This window comes from Cygnus atratus, chromosome 5 (assembly GCF_013377495.2).
Source record: "Cygnus atratus isolate AKBS03 ecotype Queensland, Australia chromosome 5, CAtr_DNAZoo_HiC_assembly, whole genome shotgun sequence".
In the NCBI taxonomy this organism is placed as follows: Eukaryota; Metazoa; Chordata; class Aves; order Anseriformes; family Anatidae; genus Cygnus; species Cygnus atratus.
This window is the reverse complement of record NC_066366.1, coordinates 30,497,739-30,523,474: the sequence shown is the minus strand read 5'-3', so window position 1 is coordinate 30,523,474 and position 25,736 is coordinate 30,497,739. Positions and strand designations below refer to the sequence as shown.

Here is a 25,736-nt window from a genome sequence, read left to right as displayed (position 1 = left end):
TGCCTTAATTATAACTTATTTATGGCTGCTTTTGCAACAGGTTTTGACCAACTCTTTTAACTTGAAAATTAGCATTTAGCAGGAAGTACTTCTATAGAAATCAGTTTTAAAAAGATATTCCACTGGGAGATAAAGAAGCTACCTAACTGTATTAAGACAGAAATCTTACTTCTTAAATGGTTACAGCATTTAGGCCTCTAATAGCATTAAATGATGGCTTTAAAATAATATAGTAAAATCAAGGTAAGTCAAGATCCATGCAATTTTTATTTTAATAATTAGACAAATACAGGAAATTTTGCAATAATCTATCAAAAATGTATCTTATCAAGAACCGGAAAGGTGTTTAAAAAACATTCACATTCAATTCAGATTATGTACAAACCAGTGTTTGTAAAAATGAAAACTGCAAATGCTTTGAGTGTAAAAGAATTCCATTCTAGCTCATGTTTCAGCGCTCCCAATGACTATGTTACCACTGAGATGCAATCACAGTGCAGACATGTTCCACAGTCTTTTATACTCATTTCCAATAACATCACTACCAAAAGTAATACTTTTTTTTAAATAAAGCATTTTGAGAAGTTTCTTCATACAGTACCGTCCACCCAAAATATACTCCAGCATATTTAATTCTTCACTGCAATAATGGCAGAACAGTTGTTATCTAAAGGTCCAGAGTGCATACAATATTTATCACTATAAGTACAGGTATGTATCTATATATCCAAGAAGCACCAGTCTCCTATGCCTGAAAAAGCCAGAGTCTGCTTTGTACCTTGAGGAGATCAGCCATTTTTATTGGAGCACAGCCCTTGAATATTTGGTTCAAAGTAAAAATTATCTGCCTAGTCAGAACTATTCTGAATGTGTTGCAATATACAAGTGCACACCTTCCAGACTCACCTCACATTAATCACACTTGAATTTGAGTGCCACCTTAATAGCCATACTTAGATATGACAGTGTCATACACCTTTGCTACCAGGAACAGTTTCTGGGGATCTCTTGTGGGTTTTTTTGCTGTATTAAATCCTCAACACTAAAAAAGGAGAAATTAAAGCAGTTGGTTTTTTTGGTCAAATCTGTAACTCAGTACTATGTTTTTTTTATTTACAGAAGCGTAGCTAAAGGAGACTAATCATTAATTTAAGCTGAAAGGGGAGAGAAAGCTATCAAGATAGCCAGTTTCAAAGTATGACTACTGAAAGAAGTCACACAACAGTTACCAGTTAGTCTACCTGGGGCACAAAAGAGATGAATCTAGCTACTGGGGCTACGCAATAGTTCACTGAGAGCTGCAGCCTAATGTGCTGTCATCAACATACTAATTTAATAATAGAGAAAAACCCTCTCAAAAAATGCAGACTACATATATCAGAACTCTTTCATTTAAACCAAGCTAACCAAGTTGAAATGGTTCACAACCTCAAATTAGATAGGTGTTTTAAGACAAAGGAGAGAGAAGTTATACAACCTTCACACTTACGTAGAAACAATCCAAATGCAACCAATCACTTTTCTTAAGTGCACCTTATGGACCCAAGTACTTGAGATGATCTTTAGTTGCAAGATCTCGTTTGGAACACAAGGTACCAGGACTCAGTGTAAGAGGATGAAAGTGTCAACCGTTTTTTGATGTTGCTGTTTTTGAAGGTGTACATAAGACTTGCTAATAAGCTGTGTACTGTAACATACATTGGCCTTGGCTTGAATAGCAGATTTCCCTTTTTAATTTGAAATTCAAATACATAAACTTGAACAACAGTTTCTGTAAAAACACATTTTCTAGTCTCCAGCACTGTAATGTCACACTAGCTCAGAAATTAAAATTTCAGGATAGGAAAAACAGTTCTAGGGAGAGGAAGACTGTAATTTAGCATTTGAAGAGTCTGAGCTCTTCCTTGGGTTGTACATCTAACTCCCATTCAAGTATGTGGGAAGGCCTTTGCATACTTCTATGGATTCTAAAGCAACTCTTACTGGAGTCAGTACTCCAATGGTACATATTTAAGCCATAAAAACAAACAGTGAAGACAACTGCTGCGTTTCAACAACAACTCTTAACTGAGACTTGTCTCAGATATGCAAACAGATGCTAGTGGTGTTGACTCTTAGCAAACCTATTCTATACAATAAAATTAGTTAGGATCCCCAATAAAACATACAAGGGAAATTTTCTTAGATAAAATGCTTGGGAAAAGAACAAATTACAATAGTATAAAAAACCTCGGAGTCTCAGTAAGTGGAAAAAAAGCCTGTTTTAAGTCAGGCTTCATTTCAGCAAAACATGGAATAGTGATTTATGTTAGAAAACACAAGCAAGTTTGCTTTGAAAAGTCAGTGTAAGGAATTTTGATATGGTTACTTTATTAACACTATCCATGATGAATAAGCACACAAATGAGATGAATAAAAGTACTTTAGAGGAGACAACAATATATTTTATGCAAACATAAGTGCTAACATCACAGTTAGCAACTCATACTGAATGAGACAGATGTTTTTGTCAAGGACAATCAAAGAAAGCAAACCTTTCTTGGTTTTAAAACAAATTTATACATCACAGTCTTTCTTCCCTTACATGGGCAATGGTTGGTGAGCATCTGTGGTGTCTCCGTCCTTTGAATCTATAGGCACAGAAAAAACGGCAAAAAGAGTTTGGGTCGGGATTTTGACAGTTGTCCTACTCGGCAAGGACTCCAGTATCAAGATGCAAGTAAAACGGAATGCCCATCAAGAGTATCCACCCCCTACGCTTCCCTCAGAAAAGACTTGTACAGAGTTAAAAGCCTACAGCAAAAACAATGTAATCTCATACAAATCTCATTTCCAAGCAATTACGCATAAATAAGTTCTTTCAAATGAAGAACAAAATAGAGTGTAGCAGTTTGAAGGTTAGAATCAATTCTTTATCTTGTAAGAAAGAAGTTCAAGATCTTGTTTCTTCTTTTCAGTGATTTTGAGTTGTATTTCATTTCTCCAGTCTTCTGTTCCTCACAGGAGAGGTAATTAAATTGAAGAGGGCCACAGATCTTTTTCCTTTGTAACATTAAGTAATATCTCACCTAACTTCAGTAGCCACACCAAAAAAAAAATCCCTGCTTAGGTCTTAGATGGTTGAAAGACCAACACTTCAGGTCAACAGAACTGAAAAGCAAATTTTTGAAGAGAAAAATTTCAGTGAAACATTACAAGTGCTACTGATAGTACTTCGGCCTCTAGATCTGGCAGGCTAAAATCCATCTGGGACTGTTGTGAACGTCTACTTATTTATGAAAACTTAAACAAAATGAATATATAGTAATAATGCAGTCTATGCTGTTAGTGGCTGTTCTCAAATGCAGGGTTTGAAGTGGTGTTCTAACAAAACCATTTGCAAGAGCACAAAGAGTAAGACCTAAAACTGCCTTTTAGTGTAGTTTACCAACCTTTTAGAATCTTAGGTCCGAATTGGGACTTCATGATCCCTTATGCCATGTAATTCAGTCCAAGTCTAAGTAGCTACATAAACTGGAGTAGGTGCACAGAAGGTGCACTCCATGCTTGAGAATACCAAGTATTAAAAGTCAGAAGAGGCTCTAGTTCCAGTGTGGAAAAAAAAGCTTTTAAACTGACTAAACCAAGCACACTCAGGCACAGAGGCTATGAAGTGGTAGAGCACTCTGTAAGAGTGACAGTACTTTCTCCCTTTGTTGAATTGCTACAAAGTCCTTTTTCCTTACACAAAGCAGAGTCGTATTCAGCTGTCAAAAGAATCACTGTTGAAGAAGTTTGGATTGGGTTCTCTCTCTTCAAATGGCTTACAGGGACAAGTTCCATTTGATTTGTCAGCTTCCTCTGTCAATATGAAGGAAATCCTGAGCACCCTTAATGCTTCGAAATAATCAACCTGTGCTAAGAGATCACATTGCTGGTGGAAGCGTTAGCAATTTTCACACAGGTGGTCCTTACCAGAGATATGTATATCAGATTACCTCTGATATAACAGCACACAATTTAGGTCAGCCATCAGGAAGAAACCACTTTCAAACAGGAAAATTCATATGGTGCCCAGTGCAGCAGTTGTCTCAGAAAAAAAAAATGGAGGAAGCTGTAATGATTCAGGCTTGGAATCTTGAGTATTAAGCTTCAGTTTCACTTGAAAACTGAGGGAAAAAGTATTTCCTCCTCCCAGATTTGCTACAAATACAAATATCCATAGAATGTGAGCATCAAGTGTGCTAGATATAAAACTGATGGAATGCTAGCTGGTCCATAAAGGGCTGCACCAAGTTATCTGTAGCAAAGTAAAAAACTAGCCCAAAAGTTATGGAGATTGGAAGAGCTGGTAAGGCCTTCTTAAAGATGGCAAGAAGCAGAAGTGTAAGGCACAGACCCTGAGGGGAAAAAAAAAAAAAAGATAGGGAGAAATTATGGAACTCCGACATGCAAAAGATTATAATATATAAGCACTAATCCCACAGAAATACAAGGAATTTTAATGTCTTCCTAAACTAAAAGGTGTGATGGATGCACAGCCAATGCGAATCACAGCTGAAACTCTCATCAGTTTTTAGTCAGACCATCAAATAAACAAATTCCAAATTAAAAAGCAAACAAACAAAAAATCCCAGCAGTTATGACTATGATTCTGTCCCTGATGAACATAAGAAATGATCGCTATCATCTTGTCATTATACTTACAATTAATATGGCTACAAAACACGCTAAAGTTGTATTCCAGTCCCCACTTGCTGTTGCTGAGGCTTTGCCAACCAGGACACTGTAGAAAATGAAGTCTCCTAAACCAAGTTTTACTCCTCCTGCAAAAGTGAATGTATGGCAGAATTAAGCATCACACAATCTAATATTGTCAAGTATCAGTAACTGTCAGAGGATAAGACAGATCTACGTTAAGTACCCAAACTTACTAATAAAAAAAAAAAAAAATTTCAAAAATAATACCACTCCTGAATCAAGTGATAAAGAAAAACTCTTATGAAACAAGGTGGCTGAGGAACATTAAACCACTCAATTTATCCTGTAATAAGATTTTTTCTGTATTCCTAGTCTACTGTAAATACAAATGCAGTATATACAAACTCAGAACTTTTTATTACATTTTGTAGGGTTCTCTTTCCCACTTCAGATTGTTGTGTCATAGTCCTTCGGCAGAACATGGAAATATAATTCCTTCAAGCTGGTCATTAGAGGGGGAAAACAAATGAGTCACTTGCAGATTATGTTGTGTTTGTCAGTTAGAAATCTATATCCAGCAAAATACTCCACCTCCTTACCAATTTTCCTACAGAAGTCTTACTAAAGTAGTTCTAAAAAGCACTTGCATAAAATTACAGAGCAAATTAGAGCCAAAAAGGACACATTTAGTCTAAGATATGAGTCTTACTAAAACTCATGAGCTAATGTGTTATTTTTTAAATAGTAATTGCCACCATAGCAACAACTCTGAAAGCACAATATTCAATTATTTCTGTAAACAAAAGAATTATAATTTCCTGAACACCACTTCAGTTTCTGAGCTTTTAGTCCAAGATATTAAGCTAGAGAGGGCAAACATCAGGTCACCAGCTGTTTTCATTTAGCCTATCATTTGCTTTGTCACCTGATTACAGTCCAGCCCCAAACTCACTCTTTAGAGTTCTGCAAGGAACTCAGCATCAAAGCAGAGGGTTATGTCATTTAATAAACAAACAAATGCAATCCTACTCTCTTTCAGCAGGCCTCCAATATCCATTTTGTGACAGTGCATTCACTGAAAGCTGTTAAGAAATACAATACTGTTTAATTGCTGAAACAAATTTGGAATTTTTGAGGTAAATTCAAAAATTGGAAGTTTTCTTAAAGTAGATGCCTAGATTTTTAAACAAAGAAACACCTAGGAATCAGAGGAAGCAGGAGCACCTGCTAAATATGGTAGCATCACATAAGGAGAACAGTTCATTAGACAGGCAGATCGTAATTTATTTAGAGCTCTTCAAATCTAATGCCAGCTTAAACTCGAACTGGAAATCATAAGTCTGTTAAAACCAGTATCTGAGTATTGATGTCACGTGTGCTCCAAAGATACCGAACTTCAGCAAGGTGCTGGAGAAAAATACTCAAGCCTGTGGCATTCTGAATTCATTTCAGTCCCCAAACTGGTCTTTAAACACTGCTTTGTCCAGAGTGGACTGTAGTCATTTACTCTTGAAGCAAAAAACATTAGTGACTGCATTTACACAGCCCCAGATCCAAAAGGGCTGATAGATGCCAGAACATTGCATGAAAGAGACAGAAGCTAATGCAACTGACTGCATAATGGTCTGAAAACAGCTTGACAGTTTGTGCAGTTGAAGTTTTGAATCTATGTATCAAATGGGAGATCAATTTGGCCAATATTACTCTTGCAACAAAACCAAAACCTATTTCTGTAAAGCATGTCAGTATTGATCAAGAGTACTCTTCAGCTTGCTCTTAGCTCACAGCATAGCGTATCTGTGCAGCCAGAATGACTAAGATTAACTAGCTTCAGACTTATTGAGTCTTTCAAAGAGTACTCCATACTCACGTTCTTCAGGGTCTTCACTGGTTTGAGAGTTACTGGGTAAAGCCTGAACAGCAGCTCGTGATTCAGGCGTTGATTCAATGGGTCCTATTCTATTGTCTCTTTGTTGCTGCCATTCCTGACTAAAGCCACCGTCATCTGGTTCAGCATCTTCATTCTGAGTCTGGTTTGCTGGAATAATACAGGCATTTAAAATATTTAAAATCTACTTTAAAAAAATACATCTAACAAATGACACTCTCTCCACATATAATATCATAGAAGAGTGATAGAAAAAGGTATTCTGTACTATTTAGCAACATCTAATATTGGCACACACCATTACAAGAGATTCTCACTTACCATTTTAATACCTTTTTTAAACACTTGGGAGCCAACATGCACTCTGCAGTTGCTGCAACTACATGTTGCACTCAAGTCCTAGTATTCAAGAGTACCTTGATGAAACAGAATGGTGTGGTGACCTAATTTAAAGATTTAACTCCCATCTAGTATTAGCTCATCTAGTCAGAAAATTATTGATAGTTTAATTTTCCAGTAAAACAGAAAATTTTATTGAAAATTACATATTATACATACACCCCCTCCAAGCATGGCAAATTCAGAAACTCTGCTCTTCTGAGATATATATGTAAACAAACAAAACCATATTTTTAAACACTAGCTGCATAGCTAAGAGGGCTAGACACATTTCCATGTGATACCAATATAAATGTGAGTTGACACTATATAACATTAACCCAATTTGACAACCAATTGAGCTCAGTCAATAGTTGTCTACCAAGAGTCATTTCACCACCAATATCCTGTATTCCAGAATAATGAATGCAAGAACACTAATTGCACAGTGAGGAATTCTTTTCAGTCTCCATGGATTTTTTTCAGCCATCTTTCCTAATAAGGTTTATACTCTTTCACTCTTCTACAGTAGCCAGTACACTTAAAAAGCTAAAAAAACATGTTTTCATAAACATGTATTCCAATAAAATGACAATTATGTAAAAAAAAAAAACTTGTCAAAGAAAAACTTACCTTGTTTATCATAGGTGGAGTTTTTAGAAGCTTTCCTTTGGGCTTCTGGATCTTCCTCAGCCATGTTCACCAGCCATACCATTGTTGCTGTTAAAAACAAACAGCATAGCTAATGTTATCTTCAAATGCATGCAATTCTGAGCTAGTGTTGGCATCAATCCATTATTTTTATGTTCTTTCTGTACAGCTATCTTTCGCATGAGGCAATTTTACTCTCATTAAATCACAGTAATATCTGGAACACAGTCAGTACCAGCTACAACATGCACATACAGAATTTGATGAACACGAGTTTTATTTTTATTGGATGTTGGAAAAAATGGCAGCAGCTGTGTATAGCTTTAGAGAAATTACTTCTACATATGAAGCCCACTCTGAAAGTCTGAATCAATGATTTCTTTACTTTTTTTCCATTAAGCAGTTCTTTTATCTACAAGTGAAAAGGTCTATTAAGACTGGTGCAAAGGTAACTTCAAAAGAGAGGCAGCATCTGCATCAAAGTTAATTGTTCTGTATCCCCCACCACCACCACAAAGAATTCTCCAGTCTTGAGATAATTAAATGTTGTCACACTTAAATGGTATATTTTAATTCAATTTGTGGTTTCTCAGCATTAGCCTCTCCTCCCTCAAAAAAGACAGTCAAGCAACTACGAGTAGTATCAGTAAAACATAGCAAGAGTGAAAGATAAAGAAGACCCTGCCCTTTCTCCACTGTAATCTTATCCCCTAAGAGTTGTGGAGTCTGCAACACGACATACTTCATTCTTTCAGACACAGGCCTTTCCTCAGCACCAGCAGCATAATGATTTATGATTAACCCATTTCACTGTTATCCATGTGTTTCTAACTAGCTACATGGAACTTCGGTAATTGCACAAGGCAATTTTACTCTCCTTAAAACACAGTAATATCTGGAACAAAGCCAGTACCAGCTACAACATGCATATACAAAATTTGATGAACACAAGTTTTATTCTTGTGGAATTCTAGAATTTTATTCTAGTGGAATTATCTACTGATTGATACACAGGTCATAACAGCAACATGCATTCAGTAGGTTATTTTTTGCAACTGAAAGAAGAAACATATCAAAAAAAGACAAGCCCTGGAGAAAATAGTTCTGCAAATGAATCTCTTTGTGGCAATTTCTCCCTTTCCTTTCAGTAACACTGAATATTTAAGGATATTTAAGCATAGAAAGCTGATAAGTATTTTCTGAAAAAGTATTCCTTTTGAAATGCTTGATTCACAGCCTAATGACATTTGCTTTGGTGTATTACCATTTTTTTTTCTGTTCCTATTTTGTAAGAACAAAACATGCTGGTTTTTATCTTGAAAATCTTAGCCAGAAGACGTTTCACATTTTTGAGTCAACAGCAAAAGGAAAACTGAGACCCAAATGAACAGACTGGGAATTCCAGCTGGCAAGCAACATGTTAAAAAAGAAAAATGAGAAAATCACTTCAGCTGAGTGGGTGATTGTAAGTTTAAAGTATTTAATAGAATATACTTACAGGAGTAAATAAGTGCTGGAAAGAGCGTTTCATTTCTCTCTTGAGCTGTTTCAACTAGCATACGAAGAGGACCTTTAGGACATAAGACAGCAACCAAATCTGGAAGGAAAAGTAAACAGATCTTATATCACTGTAGACATGCTTTGAAGAAGGTTTTTTTTTTTTTTTTTATGTAACACTTGCAGAGACCAGTAATAAGGTAAAATGCTACCCTGAACAGAGACTTCTGAGAGAGACACTAATCAGTCACAGGTCAGTATCCTATAGAAAGTTAAATTTTTCCCTCAATCTGACTTTTAGACCAAGTGTTTAAGCATACATATGTCATTGCAGACCACTGTTACTCTTCAGACCCCTTCTTCAGCTCTCTTTTCAGCTCTTTTCTCCCTTCCTAACTGCATGGCAATATGTTACCAACACCTGAATATCCGCCTAGTCTTACATCTTGCACACCTATAATGCCTGGAGACCAGGCAGACAAAGACTACCATATAAAACGTCAGGTGATAAATTAATTTATCTGGTCCTGTTCGTGTCCTCTGGGTATGCTGACCTTTTCTTAAATACTTGGTCTTTCTCCCAAGTAGTAAGTAGTTCAGTGGCATACTGAAACCTAGAAGCCACACTACAGACATTTAGTTTGATATTTCATTACATGCAAGTCCTCATGAGCTTGGATCACCTCAACAAGCCTCAGCATTTTCTTCCAAGACAGAACACACTTTTGCAGACCACAAAACTCTGAACGAATCTTCTTCAGGCCAAATAAAAAAAACACCACCTTATCACGGAATGTTATTACTCCATCACCCTCCATGAAGTTTACAGATAAAATTCATTGAGGAGAAGATTAAGTATTTCAGTTTCTTAGAATGTATAACTTGACAATATTGGCTTCAGTAATCATGAGGAACACTCAAAAATATCACTGCTGTGATGCTCATTCTTTGATTTTCAAAGGCTTTCTCTGCAAAAAAGTTTACCAACTTCAAGAAAGCATACAACAAACAGCCATTTGCACAATTTCATTACTTCAATCAGATGCATACTAATCAGAGGAGGAAATTTAGGGAGTCTTACACCAACAGTATGAAACCAAGAACTTATTAATATTTGTAGTTGTAGAACCGATTTTACATATTATTGTAATATACAAATAATAAAATATAAAGTTCCTCGCTTAAGATGTTATGCAACTGCAAATGTTGCTGTGTCGCTATGTCAACTTGCAAGTTGAAAGAAAAATAATTCACAAAAAATAGTATTCAGTTTACACACTGGAAATAACCAAGCTTACTTTCTATTGCCAAAGATTTTTCTTAACCCAAGTTTAATGTTAAACCAAATTGTAAGACAACAGGTAAGTGGGGCTTACATAACTTCTGTGGATTAGAATCAACTGCCGATTTATTCCCACTCAAAGAAAAAATGTGAGTGTGAGAGTGAAAAGGAAAAAACCTGGCATATGAAGCTTGGCAGAAGAAAAAGCTGTGTTTGCATAGATGAGAGATGTTGAAAGCACATTTAGTATAGCAAAAAACAAAACCAGCAGCTTTTTTCAAGTGTCCAGTGCCCTCTAAAGCTCTATAAAAAAACTACATCTAGATACCTGTATTTCAGTCACTATTCTGAAAGAAAAATCAATATGCAATAATTCAGATTAATTTTATTTTTGTTTTAAGAACAAGGAAACAGATCTCTAAATTATAACCTTCTATATGGAAAATGACTGAGCATTCTGAAAATGAATAAAAATTGCCTTGAATCCTGCCTTGATTCGTACTCATTATTAGACATGGATCACGGTGAGGGTGTTATGTCTTCAAATTTGAAGTAATTTGTAGGCTGGGCAGACCTACACAGGACTGTAGCCAAAGAACAAAGTCCTAAGTTCTGAACATACACTGTATGTAGGTTTCCAAGGATTCTTGAGGAAAATGGGAAGCACAAAGTCTCTCCACATTCATAGAAGAGATCAAGACGGCAACATAGGTCTCTTATCTCCTCCTTTCTTGAATTACTTCAATTCTAACCTTTCTTCCTCCCCAAAGAATCTAGGAAGTCCAGAAATGGCAAAGGAAGATGGCATCACACAGTCACACAATGTACTTAGCTGCAGGTCACTTATTTTAGTTTAGGTAATTATCCTATTTCTGAATCTGTAATCACCTTATCCACTACTTTGTATGACCTCCCCCCTCACACACACACACTTCTTTTTTTAAGGTCTAGTCAGACCAGTGGAAAACAAGTAATCAGGAAACAGAAGAAATTCCTGCCATAATTTCTGTTGCTTGCCCCAGACCTTACCATACACTGAAATGACAGCCAGGATAAGCCACGCAGTCCATTCAGGAAGATACTTAATGAACACCAACGCCATGAGAGCGCTTATCATAATGAGATATGCCTGCTGGAGCCGGAGCGGGCCCTTCCAATGAATACAAATCATTCCCACAACACCGAAGTTCCAGATCATGAGTGCTACCGTAATGTAGTCCATGGCAACGTTATACGTCTTAAAAACCTCGCTAAAAAAAAAAAAAAAAAAAAAAAAAAAGAAAACAACTATGGACTGCATTTGCTTAAAACAATGGAAACAAGTCACAGATGCAACCTTCAGATTTATTTATTTTTTTTTTTTTTTTACATCTTACTGCTCAATGTAGTGGCCCAAATGTAAAGTTTATCTCCAATCAGTATTTAATTAAAAAAACTGTTCACAAAGGAGACAGTTTTACTGATGTTTACTTCATACTAACTATTTCATCCTTGTGCAAATTTTTATTTGCATTGTCAATCTAATCAGAAATTGACAGGAGAGGACTTTACTGTGTAAACAGTCATTTTTATCATGTTCATGATTTCTAAAAGTCAGAATAAAAATTTGTGAGGTTATAAAGAATCTTTAAAGCCATACAAACAGATCTTTCCTTACTTACCTGTATCCCATGGAATGGAAACACTTCGCTAATTCCTAAGTATAATATATATCATCATTCTATTCTATTCTTTGACAAAAACAGTGAAGCAAAACCCTTGCTTTTAAGATAAACCATGCCACTCTGTCACACCAATATTATAAACCAGTTAAGACCTTCAGTAAGTAATAAACCAAAACAGAGAAATATGTTGTCACCAAGACACAGGTGATTTTCACTGACCCAAGGGAGAAGTGGTTGCAATGGCTGTTTGCAAATTCTGCTACTACCACCTCATCAAGCCACCAAGAACCTTGCATAATTTGCATGATGCTTTCCTCCAGGAATTTTTTCTTACCTAGCCGTTAGCTAGCCTTTGAGATGTACAGTGTTAGCATGATGGCCCTTATTGCCATCACCTATAATTGGTCTACAAACTCCCCCCTCACTGGTCCTCTGCAAAAGGAAACCAGAAGCACTGTGAGGTGGCAGAGACAGATGAAGGAAAGCAGAGGGCCAGAAAAGCCCTCAGTCCCTCTGCTCACACATGCTCACTGGAGAGTGCCAGCGCCAACACAAACCCAAAGGAAGTGAGCCTAGCAACTTGCCTCCACCCAGTCTACACTGCCTTTGAGCAGCACACATTGCCTGGTTAGTGAAGTTAGAGGAAAGTCTTAAGGTTAGAAGAAAACACTAACCAAAAAAGCACCATAGGCCACTTCTGGTAAAAATTAGTGACTGAAAGAACCCCATTTTCTATCCCTGGAGACCAAATTAAAAAAGATTCCTCAAAGAGAAGCGTATCTGTTATCAAGTGGTACAAAAATACATGCGCTACAATAATTTCGCTGCATAACTCTAGTTACAAGCCCTGGTCAGGTTGCTTGTTTTAGAGAACTCTGAGTAATATGTACAACTTTTCTTTAAGTCTGGCTATTGGCATGTTTCAGAATTTGAAAAAGAACACTAAAACATGTAGTGGAGGTATATTCTGGTGACAGAGAGGATTCTTTTCAGTTGATTCTTTTCTACTCCCATACAAACAGCCTTTGCATATAAAGCCCACCTCCAAAGCCACGATGTAAACAGCTGTTCTTCAGCCATAAACCTCTCTATGAAACTATATAAAACTAAAAATTCTACCTCACTAGCAATAGCTTCCTCAGTATCATCTTTGTTAAGATTCAAGGGCTAGTTCTAAAACAAACACAAATAACATCATACATGAAAAATAACATTAATGCTTAGTTCTCTTACCCCAGGTAGATGAATGAAAAAAAGAAGAGCAGCAAAAGAGAAGAAATGATAAGCCAACCATGGATCACCTGGAAAAACAGATATCAACACAGACTTTATTTAAGGTTTCATATTTTAAAGTTAATACCTACTTAAATGTGCTTTAAATGCTACTTTCCCTCTTGATTAAAGCGGGAAAATTGATACTCAGATCCCTCTCTCTTTGGTTGTTGCTAAGTTCAAATTTAGCACAGCTTATACACTTACGGATTTTAAGTGCTTTGTGGTCTTTCACCAGAGGTTCTATAGAATGCAAACTATTTTTTGTGTATTTTTAGGACACTTTGAAAACAATGGCATTGTAATATGGCAGAAATATACAGCATTAACACAGATGGAAAACATGGTTCATTTCTGTGCTAATAAAACCACTGCTCTCATTCCACACAATTTTCAGAACACAGTTACAGCATTAAATATTAAAACATAGAAAATCTTCAGTGTTTATCTACTAGAATTATAAATTCACTGATGAATGACTATATTAGGATTTCTATATCCTCTACCAATAATCTTTACACATAATCCCTTTAATTTAATATGACAAAATTGCACAGGTAACTAGATTTTACAGCATTCTGGTATAAAAACATACCCTTTTAGCAATTTTAAAAATAAAAATGTAATGGTTTCTTTTAATTAGCATAAAATATAACTACAAGAAATTCTGTTGTTTAATCATGCTAATTTTTAAGTACAGTAATTATTTTTCTAAAAAGAATCTCCCATGCTTTGTGAGGTCAAGAGGGAAGCCATAAGTGTGAAAAACTTATAAATATAAACAAATATAAATTAAATATAAACAAATTTGATGCTTTCAGCACCTGAGGAGAACTGAGTAGCAGCCAAGGAACTGAGCTGAAGCACATCAGTTATCTGACTTTGTTAGAATGATCAAACCTGACAATTTATAAAGAAAACATAGTCGATTCAGAGTTAATACCATACTGTGATAAGAATGGTACTCTGTACCTTAAAGTACACTATTCTAGGCCATATACAGATTCAGGCAAAAATCACTGCCCCAGTCATTCCACAGAAACTGTACAGGGGTTTCACCCACAGCCACGAAAGACATTTTCCCACTCTTGAAAGAAAAAAAAAGGTTTGTGCCAGTGCATGGATCCCACAGCCTGCTTTATTACTATTAAACAGATTCACTGTACACGGGGAAATTCTGTTATGTCAAGCTTTATCAAATTGGTCATTAAGACCAAAAGACAACCACAAATTCTCATGAATAGCTCCCAGGTAGGTGACATTGCAATCATTTATTCTAAGCCTGGACTTGCCTAGGTTACATCATTATATGACTGAAGTCTTTCACAAAAGAGCCTTTGAGTCTCTGTGTTTGCCATAAGGATATCACCTAGCATGTACAGCCATGCACACATCAGTCTTGGGAGACTTCTATACTTGCGGGTAGGGTTGGGGAGAGCAGAGCCCTTGAAGAGCCCCTGAAGCCTTGAACAGCTTTCCAGTTGTAGGACTATGCCTGTGCTTTGTATTGTTGACCACAGGAAGACTTCAGTACATAGCACATTTCAAAGGAATAAGAAGCAATGCCACCCTAATTCTAGCTGATAAAACAGCCAGCAATGTTAGCATGGGGTTACTGTCTCCCTATTTTGTGAAAGAAATAGAAGCTACAAATTTGAAACACTTAAAATCACCGATCCTGCAACTTTTTCTCACTCATCCTTGATAATCCTTCACTTTGTTCCATCCTTGATAATCAGTACTAATAAACAAAACTAGCACAATTACTCAAGTCAATTACACTCACCTTGTAGCACCTGTATTTGTAAAGCACAACCAGGAGTATGGTCATGACAATGATGACACTGATCATGATAGCAGCATTGAGAATTGAATTCAGGGCCCGTTGTCCAATTGTCTCTGTCTCTTCTGTGAAGGGAGTGTAGATGCTAAAACAACAAAGAGTCAACTGAAATGCCACTGTAGAGTCCACAAATGTTTGTGATATGCAAGGCCAACATGAAATGAAATTGCAGTAATCTTTCAATTCAGAGATATAAAAGTGACAGCTATTTTCTACTTAGCCAAAACCTGAAAGGCAGCACAGTATCCTACCAGACAAACTTTAATAAAAAATTATTATTCTTCCTTAGAAGACCTGCATTTCCTATATTCTTAGATTACAGCTATTTTCCACTTTGTAAAACAAACAACAAAGAAATCTAGGTTGTTTGATGAACTTGCTCACATGCTATGACTCAGTCTTAGACTATTATTACAGCTAGACCTTTATAATCACACCATCTAGTGGATTTACAATGAAGTGTCCCCCAGTGATTCCAACAAAAACAGCGCATGAGCTCAACTTTCTTACAGCAATAAAACAAGCTGGGAAGAAAAAAGCACTTCATTACACGACAGGAAAAAAAGAAAATACCATAAATCAAATCCCAAGAAAAATCATTTTTGATCAACAACTTTGTTTCATCAAAACACAAAGTTCCTTTTCACTACCGTTTTATGACATTCTTACATTACACAAACATTTCAAAGCCAAACACACTTTGAACCATTTTGTCTAAATGTTTTTATGGGGGTACATTTAGACTGATTTGCTTCAGGTTCTGACAGGCTCAGTGTTCTTTCTTTGTCTCCTTTCTCCTAAATCAGCTTTCATTGATATTGTTATTTTTTGGCAATATTAGCATCTTGCCAAAAATATTTTGATTGAATTTATTTTATGAATACCAGAGAGCACACAGTGTTAAAGCGAGGATCAGGATTTGAATCAAGTAGTAACAAGTAAGATGTCATCCAGACTGGCTGTCAGACATAAAACGAATGTGAATAGTACCATGACGGAGACTTTGGTTTCCGAAGTAATAAAATAAAGCTATCTTTGGGCTGGTGAAGGGGAAAAGGGAGACGAGGAAGTTCACTGTTTCAATTAAAATCCTGAAGAAATGGAGATTAAAGAAAATGATCTAAGTGGGTCCATTGAAAAGACAGGGGAAAAATTTGATACATACAGCTGTCCATCCTTGCGTGTATAAAAGCTGACAGACTTGATGGTTGCAACAACGACCACCATGCAAAGTGTGACAGGTACAAACAACATAATCACATGTTTTGCCCCATATTTCAGTGTCAGCTCCTCATCTTCTTCTTCATCTTCCACCACCTGCTGAATGTTGTTCTGTGGCTGTCCATTGGTTTCAGACCCAGGATTGTCATTTCTTCTGCGCTCACTGTTATCATGACGCCGTCTTTCACTGTTATCATTCTGCAATATATAAAACACTTTCATTAGAAACCATCCATAATCATATTCTTGTGTATTAAGATGGTCTTGAGGGGGGCACGTGTAAGGTAATATTTACGGTCAAAAACATTTTTCACACTGAGGACCTGAACAGGAGTCATTAATTGTTTCACATAGTCATCAAAAGAGTAGGAGCACAGGGTTATGTTAGAAGCATTTATATTAAAAACAGCAGCAGGCTGTTAGATGCAACCAACATTGCTATGCCATCTTTTCTACAAACAGAAGAAAAAGCTAAGTAAAAAAAGACAGCTTATTCTCTTTTTCCAAACTACAGTTGATACAGGGGTGCATGATAGTAGATTACTCATAGCTTGACAATTAACTGTCTCCTTCCAGAAATAATGCCAGAGACATTTATTAGCCTAATTCCCTGAAAATCCAAAGAATATTTCTATTTTCCTTACCATGTTACTCCCACTACAGTACGCTAACTAGAATATATATTAAAATTGAGTTTCACCAAGTATTGTTCACACATTTTTAGCAAGAAGAATGACATAGAAACAGTGATCAAACTCAGATAATTCTCACTCGTTACACTGAGACTTGATCTTAAAGTTTTACTGTGATGAGTTAAGCATGCAGATTCCTCTTCTCCTCTCTCAAGGATGCTACAGCCACGTCCTTTTGCTGATGCTGAAGAAATTCCACCACCCCTGTCAACAAATATAAAAGAGCCTCCTGGCCTTCCTGATACTAAGTGAAACATCAAGGCTATAATTCAAACACAAGGATAGAGGTAGATTTTCCATATCTCCCTCAAAGGAATTAAGATTAACCACAAGCAAAAACAATCTAGGAACTCAGCTTTTACAAAATTATGAGCTAAAATACTGTCTATGAGTAAATGATCAAGCCTGCATTCTGTAACAGGGGGCATTTAACATTTTGTGTTGTGTGCACATATAGAGAACATAGCAGCAGAATAAGCTACGTTTCACCTGTTCTGGACCACATAGCAACAGAATTATTTTATGTTTCTCAGTCACTCTAAACAAGCCACAAAATGCAAAAGTTTATACAGATTAGTCTTTTTTTCCCCACTCTATTATCATGTCCAAGTCAATGCTGTACTGTTCCCCGTCACTCCACCCAAGGGGGTCAACATAAATGAGACATCCTGGACATCAGGAAGAGGTTCTTCACCGAGAGGGTGGTTGCACACTGGAACAGGCTCCCCAGTGAAGTAGTCACTGCACCAAGTCTGTCTGAATTTAAGAAGTGATTGGACTGTGCACTTAGTCACATGGTCTAAAATTTTGGGTAGACCTGTGCGGTGCCAGAAGTTTGACTTGATGATCCTTATGGGTCCCTTCCAACTCGGGATATTCTATGATTCTATGAGATGTAATACAAAGACTTAATTCATTGCAAAACGAATCTTAGGACTTCAGAATTACTTCATTTACAAACAGTTCAGCTTGAGTAAGTGCACTAGAACAGCTTAATATTGGCAAAACTGTAATGCCTTAAAATACCACTTAGTAAAATTGCTTTAGACATTGGAAAAGACATTAAAAATAACCGAATGTATTTCTACTTGAGCACTGTTACACAGGTTTGAATTTTTTCCTTAAACATGCTACGTTAAAGTCCCATTACCTGTTCTTAATAGCATTTTCAAACATAACTGCTAGCCTGTGTCCAATTAACTCACTGAAGTTTTTTGATAAATTCATAGTCCTTTCGGAGATTCTTTACACAGAATTGTCTCAGCCCCACCCTCAGAAAAGATAAGACATTAAACACACAGTCAGGAACTCATAGTTTCAAAAGCACTTAAGTGATTAAGGAGTACAAGTCCCTGGACTTCGAACTGCAAACACTGACACTGCTAAAATCCTGGTTGATGCTTTACAGCTTCCCTAACTCATGAAAAAGCTACTTTCACACAACTTTACATACTACCAATAAATACCAAACCCTTTACCTATTTACTTCTTTCTTTGTGGTATCCTCAGAATCAGGCTCAGTAGGGTTTCAAGAACTGTCCTCTAAGAAAATTTGCTTTTTTTTTTTTTTTTTTTTTTACTTTTTCAAAGAGGAAACTGAGTATAGGGGGAAGAAAAAAAAATCTAAAATTGTCTTAAGCAAATAAGAATAGCAGGCAACCAGATTTTTAGAATTCAATTTTAGCCTTAAATTGAATTTAGTATGATAAACTTAATACATGCCCTAAGAAAGATTTCAGATTCAAGATTATTTCTTACTAAATGAAAGATTCATTATAAATTACTTGGTGTATTTTGTATAAAGTCCTCACATACAATTACCGAAAGCCAGATAGAAACAGGAATATTGGAGAATGCAGTGTTCTGAAACTTTAAATATTCTGTAAAGGCTGCATGCATCTGGACTTCTTTCTGTACAGATTATAGCTCAAATGTAACATTTTTCACTTTCTTAGTGAAGGCGCTCCATTTCCTCTCAGCCTACAAGACAACAATAAGCTTATCTATCTATCTAAAGTGCCTAAGATGACCATAAGTAACATTACACAAGAGATTATGAGAATCTTACAACAGTTCACAAGTAAAGCAGACCTAGTACGTAGGTTTCTGCACACCTGTGGAACATTTTGCTCTTTCTCTGTGGTAAAAGCAGTTCTACATGAGGGAGCACTTACCCCTCTCAGGCACAGAAATACAAAAACTAAAATCAAAATCTACAATTTTGCAATGAAAACATAAAAACACCCAAAGAAAAAGCCTGATTAACTAAGCACATCACTACAGACAAACTGCAAAATTTAACACAAAGAAAAACTGAAGAAATTAGACCAGTGTGTGCCACTCTTTTTCCTGCACTAGTTAGGGACAAAGACACAATCACAAAATGTCTTTACATATTAAAGCACAGTGCATGAAAATCAGAACAGCATCAAGAAATACTGTAAGATATTGTAAGAATTAATCTCTCACTCACTTAAAAATAGAAAAAAGTTGTACTGTCAGTCTAGTGAACTAAAGTGTAGCTAAACGTGACATGCATGTGCCCCTCTGCTTAAAAGAACAAAGTACACTCATATCCTACCTGATCAGTATTAAAGAGAGCAGAGGCCATGGACTCTTGCTGAAGTGGAAGCAAAGGAACAGACTCTTCACTTTCCTCAGACATAGTTAAAAGTGAAAATTCTGAAGCTAAAAAGTCAGTAACACCTGTTGTAACACCGTAAGCAAACGTAAGTTATGAACTACGCGCTTTCAGGTGAATAAGCAACATCAAAAGCAACTGATAGGTTTCTTTCCTATCAGGAAAATAGTTAATAGCAAACCCAGAGCAAAGCCCCTGAATCAACAGATAAAAAAACCCAGCATATTTGATAAAATATTTTTACCTATTGAATGCAAATTGATGCATTATTAGCAGACCCTGACAGTGGGCATAGGCTTCTTCGTCAGTTCTCACATACAACATTTATGTTTAAAGGTTGTTATACAGTGACAGGGCACTGAAGACTGGTCTGAACTCTTGGTATGTAACCAGAAGAGACTGCAAACCATACTAGTGATTAGTGATTTCTCATGCTGAGTGCTAGCTGACAGAAGCTAGGTATTACCTAAGCAGGAAAGAATCTTCATACCCCTGTACAAAAACAGCGGACATATGTAGGGGAGAAGAATCACTACACCTAAGTATAGAAGCTACCCCTAGAATTACACTTGAAAGAAAAAGCAGTAGTACAGTCTGTCAGTGAGAAGTAAATAAAACAGTCTGTCCCCCATTGCTGGGAAGTAGCACCGGTAAGCTTTCTGCAAGGACAGTGAGCCCAGAGCTAATCATAGAGCTCTGCCTTTTTAATCTGGCAGAAGCGTTCAATAAAGGTTAATCTCCCACCTGTCCAAGATGAAACTTTTTTCATTCCCTCTGAAGTAAAAGCATAAAGTATGCAGCAGGAAAGCTTCCACTTTTTTTTATTTTTAGCAACAGTTTCTATAATCAGTAAGGTCTTAAATCAGTCTAACTTCTAAATTCCAAAGATAATTTTCAAATGTTCTGTATTTTTGCTTTTTAGCAGAATGTTGACCTGAGATAAATACAAGAATTTTTCAAAATTCTATTTAACCTGTTGGATTGCATAGTGGAATTAGAACAGGGATCAAAACATTGTCTTCAATCACTGCTATAAACACAGCTACTAGTGGCTCAATCTCCCAGGATCATTTCTATGTCATAAGGAAACCTGATACTCAACAGTTATTACAGGAACAAAGAACTGGGCATGACAAATCCAAGAGCCTGAGCACCACACCCAAGTAGACCAACTAAACTTGGTTTTATCAAAACACAAGCGCTAAAATAAGCATAGTATTAGCAATAATTACACAATTACCTCTTTCTAAGGAATGATTTAGGGTTTGGGTTTTTTCCCCCCACCCCAAACCTCAAGAACTTTGTGAACACCCCAACAATTATTCAAAATTAGGACAAGACAGTGCTGCTCCTTCTGCACAGCAGTAGTACGCTGGTAACAACAACGACAAAACCCAAGCTCTACCTAGACTGAAGTTAACTCCATGACTGAACCCCCTGAATCAAGCAGACCGTGGCCGGAGTTCAAAAAATCACCTGGAAATCAAAGTTTGTTATGGGAATATCCCACCTCATTTTTTTTATTTTTTTTAATTTTTTTCTAGAGGGCCTAGTCACTCCAGCATCCCTTTAAACAGGGAGAAGTCTACCCATATATAAAAATGAGTTTAGGATATTAGATAATTTACAGAGTATTTCTTTCAGCACTGCTTATCACAACAGTCAGATGGAGAAATCTACTCCCGAACAGATTTCTATAGTTCTGAAGTGTATTTTCATCCACGCTGGTTATTCATCCCAATTTAACTGCTATCGGGTAAGAAAATTGTTTATTACATACGGTGTTGCTGAGGTGGTTATCAGGGAAGTTTTCTGTCAGCTGCCCATGCTGAAACTGGGGTAAATGTGCAGACAGTTCTGTCATTGAGGCTGTCCTCTGGAAATCACTTGTTTCTACACAAAATGGATCTTTCCTCTTGAGATGCTGGAAGGAAAAATATGTGTGAATAGTCTTTTTTCTTTTATGAGCAAATTCGCTATCCCCTCCCTACCCCAATTCTTAGAGTTCACACAGATAGATAACCAAAGATAACCATTTTCTCTCTTCACAATGACACCAAACCGTATCACGTGTTTACTGAGAGGTCGTAACAGGGATTTTCCAGCACAAAAATAAGAGTGTCTGGGTGTTATCAAAATAGTTCATCAACCACGGAAGTCAGTCAGCAACAAACCAAAGATTCAAACAGTTCTCCATTCTGTCTTGTGCAATAAATGAGAAGTATTGTGCACTTGCTCAGAGCACACTTTGTATGTCTTTATCTCAGAGTCCAATTGCTCCAAGTCATTCATTTTTGGATGAACAAGCACAATCTTCAAGCAAGGATGATCAAGTTACACTTGATCGTTTAAAATCTGGACATGACACATGCTTACCACTGTAATACCCAAAAAGGGACCTAGAGCTATACAAAACAGTATTTCAGCTGAGCCTCAAGAACTAATATGCATTCCCCTGGCAGTAGGTTTTATGTATGAGCTAAATGTACCTAAAATTCCTTATGCTTTAATAGCTTCAAGTGTCCTTACACAAAAAAGTTGCTTACTAATATTTTCCTAAGCAAATATGAATAAACCAGAACTAAGCAGCTGCTCTGTAACAAAGGAGAACAAACAATTATAGGAGAAAAAGGAAGAAGAATGATGTAAGCGCAGGTTTCAGAAAAAAAAAGTAGTTTAAAGAAACAATGAGTAGGCCTGCATAAATCACTGGCTTGGTTGCACAAAACGCAGCGAACTGAATTAACAGCCACTGCTGCTAAGAGGGAAGTGCCAGTCCCCACTTCCACGCCAAGATGCTCCCGCTCCTACCTTGTGCCAACTCCAGCACTCATCAGTCCTCTTTGTAGTATGTTTAACTCAATAAAATGGAAGAAAGCAAACCCAGGAAAAGAACACAATCTTCTTGTGCTGCTGTACATTCAACCAGTGTTTGGAGGGATCTAAAAAAACATATTAATGAAGGACATGCAGACACTGCGCAAAGCAAGGCCTCTCACTTTTGACAGCAACAAGCCACGAGACAGCATCTTACTTAAAACAGGAGATAAGCTCAGTTTCATACATACGAAGATGCAGAAGCTGTTTCTTCACCGACTAATAAGTAAGTCTCTTACAAGATTAGTTTGCAGTGCTTACTAACTTCTGCAGGGATGCAGCTTACGCTGAAGGGCCATTAGGAGGCAACACCAATTTAACAGGTCTAGTGGGAGCATCCTACCCGTCTGGAAAGGCAACATAGCATTCGCTAGGAGAATGGCTCTCTTCTGTGCTTCTAATTAAAAACAGAACGTCTAGTTTAAAACATAATGAAATATAAGACTAAAAGAAAATAAATAGGTATTATGTTGCTCTTATTTTAAAGTTTTTGCTCTAATCCTTTAGTTGGACTACAGAACATACACGATGCTGCTTTAAGGCTGCCATCTGTGAAAACCCTCAGTGACAGGGCAGCTACAGAGAAAAAAGTTCCAAGTATTTTTTATCCAAATGTGGATTAGCAAAATGAGACTTCCCCACAGCATCATATCAAAATCCTAAATAAACTGGGCAAAAAAAAAATCGAAAAAGAAAACAACAACAAGAAACGCCACCACAGGATCCTGCTTAAAGGCCAGTAAAGAAAACCACCACAAACCCATCCAACGAAACCAGGAACTGAGGGGCTGAGAGAAAGTGAGGAACGCCTGAGGTAACTGACACGACAGGGACACTGCAGCTTCAATAGCAGTGTCTTAGAGATATCAAAAATTATAGTGTGCTAAAATGATCCCTTTTTAAAACTCAAGAACTCAGAAATTGCATTCAGGACATCTTCAAACACTTTTTTTTTTTTAAATGAATGAATGCCCCGAAGTTTGAAATTTAACTACGAACGAACAAAACCTACAAACAAGCTGCGCGTAAGCAGGAGCAAATCGAGTTTTTAACGACCTTTACCTCAGAAGAGACTCTCAAAAACATTTAATTCTCTAATGAAGCTGTGATTTAAAGACAGCCTGCCTAAAAAAGTTCCTTCTCGCTTCCCTTCCCCTTCCCAGCGCCGCGGTTTCCCCGTGCTCATCACCCCCAGCCGCCGGCGGCCCCTCAAGCCGGGTCAGGAGCAGCACCAGCCGCCAACCGCTCGGGGGCCACCGCCCCCCTTCTCGCCTCCCGGCACGCAACAGGCGGCCGTGAGGGGCCTCCCGAGCCGGCCCCGGCCCAACAGCCCCCGACGTACGCGAGCGCCGGCAGCCGCCCCGCTCTCCTCCCGCCTCTCGCCGCTGCCCCGACCCCGTCCCCGCCGCCGGCCGCACCTGGAGGGCGCCGCTCCCCCGCGGGCCCCGCCACCGGCTCCTCGCCGCCCCGCAGCCCGGCCCCGCTCGCTTCCGGCCCAGGCGCCGCCTTTCGCCGCCACCTCACGTCCGCCGCCCCAGGGCCGCAGCGCCGCGGCCCGCCCGCACCGGGGGAGCCGCTGGCTGAGGGGCGGCCTCGCTCCGCGACTGCGTCTGGACGCTGAGGGGAGTTCGGGCCGAGCCCGCCGGGCCCCGGGCGGAGGCAGCTAGGGCTGGCGGTCCTGCCCCTCCGGCTGGGCTTGTTTTCCTCACGGTGCGCAGGGTGCGTCCGTGCATTAATTCCTCTTCGAGGAGGCTACAGCTCAGCTTGATTGCCCAGTGCAAGCTTGGCCTTCGTGATCACGGGATGCAAATAAACGGGGGTTTCAAGGGAGAATCCCCCCCCCAGCACCCAGTCAAGTCATAAACTAGGGAGGCTGTTTTTAGTATGCTCCCACAATAAAAGCATTATGAAAAAAAAATGTACTTTGCACCTCAAAATACAAACACTAGTTTATTTCGTTTGTTTAAGCTACATGTCATCTTTTCCACAAAGGCAGCAGTAGAGTTGTGACTCACTCATGGAAGAAACAGACATCTCCAACCTTGAAACTTACCTTGCTATCCCTGGAACTTGACAAGTAATCCACACCTCATTTTTGGATACACATAACCTCACCGAGTGACTAACACATATAGGAAATGCTATGATCTGCGTAATCACTCCAAATGTAAAAGAGTAACGTCTATCAAGAGACCATGGTGAATTGTGCATGTTTAAAACTGCTGTATTATTCAACCACATTCGGGGAAGATCTACAGGAAAATGAGGTGGCAAAAGCATCGCACATTAGAATTGTGCAATACTATCCCTTAACTGAATACTGAATAAAACTTCCAACTTCAACAAAAGTATCGTGGGCATTCAACTGCACCACACAAGTCTCTGTTTGTTATTAATATTGTTTAGACCTAAGATGAAATGCCTATTACCAACACCTTACATTGGTTATGCTACATGACTACATACTAATTTGTAAGTTTGCATGTATGACATCCTATGCTCCTGCATAGGAAAATATACAGAATATTGAGAAGTGTGACCCCAGTGTAAGCCAAGAGCTTCCCATTGTAAGTGTATCCACCTACAAGCAAGCTATGCTCCTGTAATCAGCTATCTAGCAACTCCATTTAATAAAGGGATAAAAAAAAATAAATCCAATTCTTCTCTCTCTTAGTAATAGGAAAGTACTAGTAGTGAGAAATAGAAATTAAATGGGAAACTAAACTTAGGGTTTGGGGCCTTCCTCCTGCCCACATTTAGAGCCACAATGGTCTAGCTAGATGATTTTTACTGCAGGCTCCTGTTCAGAGAGAAGACAGGAAGCCCTAAATTAGAAACGTAAAAAGACTGTATGAACATGTTAAATATTCTAGGAACAAAAAAAAAGTCTCAAAATAACAGCAGTAATGTAAAAATATATCATTCTTGGTAATTAATGTTTCTTGAACAAGGTTTCTTCACTTCATTTCAGTGCATGCTAATGGAAACAGTACTTTAATGACATACCATTGCTTAGAATATGTAGTACGCAGAAGGGCAGTTGCACAGCGTGATTATGAGACAACTTCAGTTACAGTATAAACCCCAAGCCCAGCTCCACGATGAAGTCCAGATCAATGACCAGCACATATCTAGTTCTGTTGTGGAAAC

General features: G+C 37.8%; 1 protein-coding gene across 6 annotated transcripts; it reads right to left on the bottom strand.

Moving 5' to 3' along the window:
• Positions 1–239: 239 nt before the first annotated feature.
• Positions 240–24,090, bottom strand: PSEN1 (presenilin 1). 6 transcript variants are annotated; one of them, XM_050710904.1, is made up of 12 exons: positions 24,005–24,072; positions 22,521–22,651; positions 21,490–21,633; positions 16,321–16,574; positions 15,099–15,240; positions 13,274–13,341; positions 11,406–11,626; positions 9,096–9,194; positions 7,580–7,666; positions 6,551–6,718; positions 4,687–4,805; positions 240–4,379 (listed from the first exon to the last, which is right to left on the bottom strand). In XM_050710904.1, the coding sequence occupies exons 3-12, from the start codon at positions 21,571–21,573 to the stop codon at positions 4,224–4,226; spliced, it is 1,398 nt and encodes a 465-aa protein (XP_050566861.1). In that variant the 5' UTR covers positions 21,574–21,633; positions 22,521–22,651; positions 24,005–24,072; the 3' UTR covers positions 240–4,223. The 6 variants fall into 6 exon arrangements, with proteins under 6 accessions (XP_050566861.1, XP_035396131.1, XP_050566862.1 ...); XM_050710905.1 differs by having other exon boundaries at positions 255–2,630; positions 24,005–24,060; XM_035540238.2 differs by lacking the exon at positions 22,521–22,651 and having other exon boundaries at positions 24,005–24,090.
• Positions 24,091–25,736: the final 1,646 nt, after the last annotated feature.

Coding starts and splice junctions, on each gene's coding strand:
- PSEN1 (XM_035540238.2), bottom strand. CDS start 21,573: ATGACAGAACTGTCTGCACATTTACCCCAGTTTCAGCATGGGCAGCTG. Junction 9,195..11,405: donor GGCTGTCATTTCAGTGTATG/GTAAGGTCTGGG, acceptor TTTTCCTTCCAG/ATTTGGTTGCTGTCTTATGT. Junction 4,806..6,550: donor CAGTGAAGACCCTGAAGAAC/GTGAGTATGGAG, acceptor TCACTTTTGCAG/GAGGAGTAAAACTTGGTTTA.